Consider the following 8,318-nt stretch of genomic DNA (forward strand, 5'->3'; position numbering starts at 1 on the left):
GTACTCAGCCAAATGCTTTCTAACTTTACGTTCTTTTTTACCTTACTTTTACGTAACGCGGTAGAAGTAGAACGATTGTTATAGTAGACTTTGTTATTAAAAGTTACAAAAATGTTTACTTTAGGGGTTAGGGCTAAAATAAATTAGTTCAATCACACACGCACTTCAGTTAATTGGTATTAAAGTGCATGCATATTTTCGCCTTTCTTTTCAGAAAATAAAGTTGAGGCTACATTTTTTTACAGTTCTAGTTGAACTACTTAACATTACAGCTCAGTTGGGATGTATAGATTGGTAAACGAAGTGACATTTATTATTAACCATTGTTGTTGTTTATAGCCTTTTGTAATGTGAGGTCAGATTTGTTTATACAGAGCAACTGAAGAAACAGCGAACACATTGTTTTCTTTCAGAATCCTGAAATGGAGGAAAAATGGAAACTTATTTATCATCTGTTTTACATATTGATTTTGTTTCTTGATTAAAGAATAATACTAGTTTTGTTATCAAGAGTAATTGTAAATATACTTAATATACCAATTAGGTGACCTTTTTTTTTTCTTTATTCAAGGACCCTTTGTGATTCGTGGATTAATGCAATATCCTCTAGAGAATGCTGCTGCTACTAGAGGAGTAACGTTTTTTGGGAACCCGAACTCTATCAACAACAACAATTGCCAAATTCTTCCTTGTAATGTTAGCATTGTGAATGCACCCAATTCAAGTGTTTTGGAACATCTGTCTCTGCGTCAGCATGAGCAAGGCTATAATCATATCTTTATGGAAAGCATGATCTCTCAGATCCACGGATGCTGAACTCTGGAGAAATGTGATTTGTAGAAACAACGTCAAAATGTAAATGATAAAAACTAAATATGTAGACTGAGATTCGTGTGTTACTAGTAACGAATTAACATGCTAGCGAAAAAAGAAAAAGAAAAAAGTTGCTTATTGGGTTATTAGTATAGCGAGACCTATAACTTTGTCTTTGACGTTGTATTTAAGCATCAACTACGTAATACAAGTTGTACCAATCGTTTAGTCAAAGTTGTAAAATGAAAACAAATTTCTTTAAAAAAGTTTGACGTCATTCCTGAGTACGTAAAATTTCGATTTTATTATTCAAATACAAAACCTTTGCTAACACATAGGAAATATAAAATAAATGTGTTCTACAATGTATTGTCCGATGTCTGTTTGTTCGTCATCTAAAATTACTCGAAATGCTGTTTTCACATATTTCTTTGAACATTATATTTTGTTTCAAATATTGATATATAACACTTAAACATTTTTAATGCAATTGTAGATATCTAAAGAAAAGAAAATGTGTAATGTGAAGTTTCGAAACTAAATCAGTTTAAGAATTAAGGGATATAGTGATATATATATACATGTTGTATACGTAATTGATCAATATCAAAAGAAAGAAAAGTAATTTGTGACACTAAAAACGTATGTAAACTGCGTAATTTCCTTATGAAATTTTTAATGAACGAGTTATCAAATGAAATAAAAAATCTCTGTAGAGGCATTTGGTTTAAGATATATCTTGTTCTCTTTATAATTGTACCAGTATTCAAGCAATTTTCGTGTAAGTGAGCTGAAGCGTGAGGAGTTTTCTTGTTTAATTCTGTTATTTTTCAGTATTTTTTCATAAAGAATTTTTTGTACAGTATTATAATTTGATCCTTTTGTCTTTAAAATGTTCGGGTTCTTGTTGCAAAACAAATGTCGCTTGGTCGCAAACAGATATTTCAAGTCTTTAATTTGTATTATTGAAATATGTAAAATGTTATTCTTACCAGAGTATTATAGCACTAATACAGGATATTCTGACATGATGTTCATTATGACCAGGATTCACTGTTGATGTAGTAAATATGAAGCAGTGGAGCTTTTAGTTGGTTGTTCAGCTTTGGTTTTATATTTCAAATTAGGAGGGTTTCCTATTTTCCTTAACGTCCATTCATCTGTTGCTGAGCCTATTATTTAAAGTATTCTACGTTTGGCTTTTCGCTACAGTCTTTGTTTAGATGGTTGAAAATTCATGTTGAAGTAATCAGGATAAAAAAATATTTGATTAACAATGCCTTCCCTCTACCATATATCAACAAAAGTAATTTTGAATATATTTATAAAGTTTATAACCCCAAGATTCCAGACTTCAACGTTCCCAAATGTTCTTTCATCTTGGTGTTAACCTTCACTGGTTCTCCTGGCATCAAAGTAAAAAGTTGTTTATTTGTTTGTGTTTTGTAGCAAAACCACATAGGGCTATCTGTTGTGTCAACTGCGAGGAATCGAACCCCGGAGTTAAGTGTTGTAATTCCGTAGACTTACTGCTGTCCCATCGAGGGACTCAAACTAAAAAGAAAATCAAGAACATTCTGCAATCAACTTATCCCTAAGTCAGCCTAATAGTGATTTTCAAACCGAACAAATAAATATGTAATTTCTTCCTTTCCAAAGACAAAATACCTCCTTCAAAAAAGTTACTTGTGGTATATCAATACACATGCCCTTGCTGTAAGCATATCTACATTGGGTCAACAACGCGAAACCTACCTACCAGAGCTAAGAAGCATGCGCAAAATAAACATTCTAACAACATTGGAATTTACAACTATCTAAACAAAGATTGTAGCGAAAAGCCATATATCGGATATTGTAAAATAATAGACTTAGCAACAGGTAAATTGACATTAAAGAAAGAGTAAATCTAAATCTAAAAATACTGGTAGGATTCCCTGTTGCGTGTTTTTTAGGTACTATCATGCAAATAATTTATCTATGGTAAATAGTATAAAGAGCAGACATATAAGCTTCCCTAATTTGTCAATTTTCTTGTTATTAGCTATATTTTAATGTTATAATTTGTTTATTTGCTAAAGGGAGCCGCGGTTCTTAATGGCGGCTTTAAGATCGATAAGTTTAATAAGATAGGCCTAGAACACCGAGAAAGCTCTAAAAGAATTTGTTCGTTTGTTTGTTTGAAATTAAGCACAAAGCTACACAAAGGGCTATCTGTGTTCTGCCTACCACGGGTATCGAAACCCGGTTTCTAGCGTTTAAGTCCGAAGACATACCGCTATGCCACTGGGGTGGGGGAAAAATAATTTGACAAAATCTTTAAGAACTTCCTAGGTGTTGTAGGCCTATCTTTCTAAACTTTTTAATCTTAGCGTCATCATTTATGTCAAAATATTTTAGAACATTTTAAGTATTCTTGGCCTATCTCATCAAACTTTTCGATCTCAACGTCATCTTTAATGTCAAAATCTTTAAAACTTTCTAGGTATTGTAGACCTACTTTATTAAACTTTTCGATATTAACGTCATCATTATGACCCGTATTTCCTTCCAGTAAACAAATAAATTATAATATTAAAAATATAGATTACGACATAAGCTTGAAACTGCAAGATCAAATACACGCCAAGTGATTCTTATGCAGATTCTAAAACGGTAGGGAAGGGGGTGTGGGTAATCATAGTAAAAGTCATACTCACAGACACATCCCCGATAAAAGAATAGACCATTCCAGGCTTTTACTTGTTGTTAAACAAGTATTTAAACAACTATTCAAATAGTAAAATTATATACTTAAAATGCCGTTATTTCTCCATTGAAATGTTCTTGATGAAGAGTAGAACGACGGCAACAACAACGAACATTTGACACGTGTGTGTGTACAGTAAGAAACGTTTAATTCTTGAACGTTTCGGTACAAAACTTATAAAGTTTAAAAATATTATAAAGAGTAATTAGAATACACAATAAAAGGATAAAGTAAACTAGAAGACAAACAAATAAACAAGAAATAATAGGATAATGCAACAATTGTAATAATATTATACAAGTTTTTATTTTGTTAAATTTTCATTAATTTCATAACCTTAAATGGCATGAACTATAATTGTACACTGAACAATACGAACTATTCTAGACTATGTTACTGAGATCTATAGAAGGCGACCTGCAGAATAACTTCCAATAACCATACTTTGCAATCAAGTAAGTTTAATAAGAAATTCAACCCACAATGAGATGTTACGAATTTTATATTACGTATTTTTATTTATCCGTTTTTCGTTTCGAAGTAATCAAGTATATATTTCGATGTTTTTGTCGTATGTTTGTTCCAGATCAATATATCCACATGTTGTATGTTTATATATATATTTTTTAAGTGGTGTTAGTAGTATTCACTAATAGTTTAGTTCAGTTTTAACACTCGTACTTAACCATGATTCAAAGGCATGTCTGATTGTATAGTTTTATTGCATGTATTGTAGAATAGTCAAGTTTTATCCGTGTTTGATATTTTTATTGTAGATGGAAATAGCTAAAACTGGTTGAAATTATCAGTGTGTTATTCAATATTATATATATATATATATATTTCATTCTTTATTAATGACTGATATTTTTACTGATAGAAAATAACAAATGGCGCTGGTCGTCCGTGTAGTGTTTCTAACATGAATATTTCTTTCTGGATTTTGTGTAGAAATTACTTCTGACCCACCTGTTTCAGTACAGCGTAAATACGATTGTATGTTATGATAATTACTTCTAGTAATCCGAAGTTAAATAATTCATATATCGATAGAAAACGTATATAAACTTTGCTGTAGGAACGTTAATTTATTATTATAACACAGAGAAAAGGGCTCTATATACAGGGGAAAAATGGAGACCACTAAGCTTTCACACTAATAAATGATTTATTCAAGTTTGTCAGTTAATATTTAGGTACTCCTAATATTAGTTTTCAGTTAACAGGCATTGTTAGTTTTTACTGCACTACTTTATACAACCTTTTTTTATGTATTATCATTTTTCCAGGTATTTGATCTCTAACACTGATGTATGTTTGTTTACTTGATGTAGATTGTTATTAGAAAGGCAGTTAAGAAAAATATGCTGAGTAAGCAGTGGATTGTTTTACGTTTGTATCTTATATGTTTGTGAATAAAAGGAGAGTCAATCGAGCTGTTTATAATATTACTTGTTCCTTATATCTTAATGGAATAATCTATACATACTACAGTTTTACACTTATTCCATATTACAAGAACAAAACTCAAACCTTGTAAACAATTCTGCCAAAAACTAATCATTATAAAATATACAAAAATGAGTCGTGATACATTTTTTTTTACAATACGTCATATTATCTCATAAGGAGTTCGTGGAAAATCAAATTTAATGTTATAGTTGATTGTAACTACAGTAATCAAAACTTAAAAGTACTCGAGGTATCCAGTAGATGTTTAAATATTATACGGCTAAAACTTTAAAAAATCAGTTTAAACAAAAATTCTAGAAATTAAAATGAAAACATAGATATTTATTTCTTGTGCCTGTCTACCATTCTACACCACAAAACTCCAATTACTGGTTGGGATGGGAATCTGTGGAAAGGGTCGCTACACCAAGTTGAAATGTCTTCATTCTTTATTGATGACTGGCATTTTTACCTATCAGTGTTACTATTCAGTAACACTTCATCATTCTATTACAGCATACCAAAAGGAAGAGACATCAAGAATATAGAAAGACACCTTGGTATATGAATGAAAGAAACAATTAAGGCAGAGTAAATAATCTAAGATGAAACATGGAAACTAGGGTTAAGAGTTGTTGTTGGTCAATACAAATAGGTCACACAAATTCAAGTTTTAGTTGATGGAGAACTATTAAGAGAATCAGTTGAATACATACCGAGGACATTAAAGAAGAAAATGAGCAATAGTTCCCAGCTTACCGTGGAAGATAAGCCACAAGTATCAAGATGAAGATGATCAAAGTAAAACAAAATTATTTATCCTACTGATGAGAATAGAGACAGAAACTTATAAGATAGGAAGGGGAGATGCTGATACGTAAAACATCCCATAGCAGAAGACCAAAATTAGTGGCGAGGACAGAAACCAGTGAGTTCTGAGAGTCTGTTGGAAGTCTTCTGGATGTTAGAAAAAACATAAACGTACTTACATTTCTAGACAAACACCTCTAGCAAGTTTATAATATTAATGAAATAAACTTCAAAAATACTTGTGTGATCACGAAATTGAAAGGTATTTAACCATACGAAAGGACCTAATATAGAAAACGCAAGCCATTCTACCCAAACTAGATAATAATAAAACAAACATATTCTAAAGTAGATAAATATTCTACACCCCTCGCCAAAAGACATTTATGTTCACGATACATACATACTTTTGCTTGGCAAAGCGTTGCTTAGTTCCAGTTTATTCAGAGTATGAGTGATAACAGCGCAAGTGGAGCACCTAACGCGACTGCAGCAGTGAGATGTGATGTGTCCAAATCTTTGACACTGAAAGCACTTTGAAGGGTTAACTATGTAAAGACTAACAATAAAACTTTCCAACAACTACAGTAGTTGTGAACTTATCTACAATAAAGGTCGTTACAACATTCCAAGTATTAACTGAAGTCCTTTCAATCTTCCGTGACAGAGCTCAACACAACAAATTAATAAGTGATTATTCAATTTAGTTAATTTAAGCAACATAAGTTTTTAAAATTTACAAATTTTGTGCTTTCACTTGATAATTCAAACCTAGGCTGGTAGTAGCCTAGTAGTTAGCATGTCCGGACTGTGAATCCAAATATTCACGGTTTCTTGGTCTGTTGACGCAAAATAAGCGCTCTACAATTTGTGGCCATTAGTGCGGTATAAAAACGACATTCTATTATTCTTTAGAAAAAAAAAAACAGTAGATCAAAATTACGAATGGTTAAGTGCAGATAACTCTTGTGTAGTTTAAGTGAAAATTCTAAACAACAACGGCAAAATAAACCGTATCTATAAATATGTATAACTAAGACATTATATATTTAAGAAATGTACCAATTTGTTGCTATGTCTAATTAATATGATTAACTATTTAGATAAGCAACTCTAGATACAATACTTTCGCTACTACAATCTTGGCCAAAATGTTTGCATACTATTCTGTATTGATGTTATTCTCTAAATGCATGGAGTAATTATCGAGTAAATGTCTGAGTAGTAACAGAGAAGGCAGCGTATGATCGTACAAACATGTACGAGTTGTTATTCTTGTCTGTATAAGTTGTTTTGAGCATTTGTTCGTCAAAACACACATACACACCTGTTTTTTTGGTATAATCTTGTTTGAAATAGATCAACGCTTTGTTCATACAATTTCTCTGTACTTGATGTAGAGTCATGACTCGTCACCAGCCATAAGTTATAGAACGTCAAATTGTTCGACTGTCCAGAAATAGTATGAAGCAAACGGGCCCCTAATGTCCTGTATATCCAGAATCCTAAAACGTCATCAGACTACATGAAATGTTGTTCCAGGAAAGTCTGCTGGTATACGCCAAAAATTTACTGCCCGAGATGAGCATGGTTTGATCAGGTTAACATGTCAAGGTCTAAAGAACTCTTGCAACATTTTACGACAAGAATTGCGTGAACACATTCATTCTAGGGTATCCAGAAGAACGGTGAATAGGAGACTGACCAAACAAGGTTATTTTAAAAAGGCTATCTACAAGACGATATTAACCAGGATTCACAGCCATCACCGTGTTACTTTGGCAAGACAGCATGTCAACTTACAGTTAGGACACTAGCGACATATCTTTTCACATGAATCCTGTTTTCGGCTCGATAAAGTTGATGGTAGGGTTTGTGTTCGTCGTTTGACTGGAGAACAGATGAGGGAAGACTGTCTTTTCCACAGAAAACAAATAGGAAATGGTGCAGCACATGTTTGTGCAGCTATTCGTCATGGTAGAAAACTGTTCTTTATATCCTCCAGGGAAACGTCAATGACGTCTACTAGAGACATCACATGGAGACGATATTTCTGCCATATGTTAGGGCAATGTTTGGCAATAACTGTGTTCCAGGATGACAATGTCACTGCCCACAGTGCGCGTATTGTACAGGATTATCTTGACCAAGAGGATGTTACAAGATCGCCAAGGCTAGCAAAGTCTCCAGGTTGTAATCCATTTGAGAACTGTTGGGCAGAACTGTGCCGGAAATTGCTAAACAAGCAGGTCAGCGCCTTTTAGTGACAAGTTGGGATGAAATCAAGATGAAATTCATCAATAACCTCATCGACAGCATGCCACATTGCCATTCGGAGGTTATTACAGCACGAGGAGGACCAACCAAGTACTGAATGTTTAATATGAATTCATATATGGTTACAGGTGCTATTTATAATAATTCGATGTTATACTTTATCATTACATATGTTTTGGTAAGATTTTGCTGTGATAGGCGAAATGCTGAACTAGAC

The 8,318-nt window shown here is 32.6% G+C and overlaps 1 protein-coding gene across 1 annotated transcript in view; it reads left to right on the forward strand.

Annotated features, from left to right (window-relative positions):
* LOC106458651 (ankyrin repeat domain-containing protein 10-like) overlaps window positions 1-5,008 on the forward strand; it is a 60,026-nt gene extending 55,018 nt beyond the window's left edge. Inside the window, exon 6 of the mRNA XM_022385191.1 lies at window positions 572-5,008. Coding sequence (XP_022240899.1) covers window positions 572-816 — 245 coding nt within the window. The 3' untranslated portion in view covers window positions 817-5,008. The remainder of the gene's footprint in view (window positions 1-571) is intronic.
* The last annotated feature ends 3,310 nt before the right edge of the window (window positions 5,009-8,318 follow it).

This window comes from Limulus polyphemus, unplaced genomic scaffold, assembly GCF_000517525.1.
Source record: "Limulus polyphemus unplaced genomic scaffold, Limulus_polyphemus-2.1.2 Scaffold23, whole genome shotgun sequence".
In the NCBI taxonomy this organism is placed as follows: domain Eukaryota; kingdom Metazoa; phylum Arthropoda; class Merostomata; order Xiphosura; family Limulidae; genus Limulus; species Limulus polyphemus.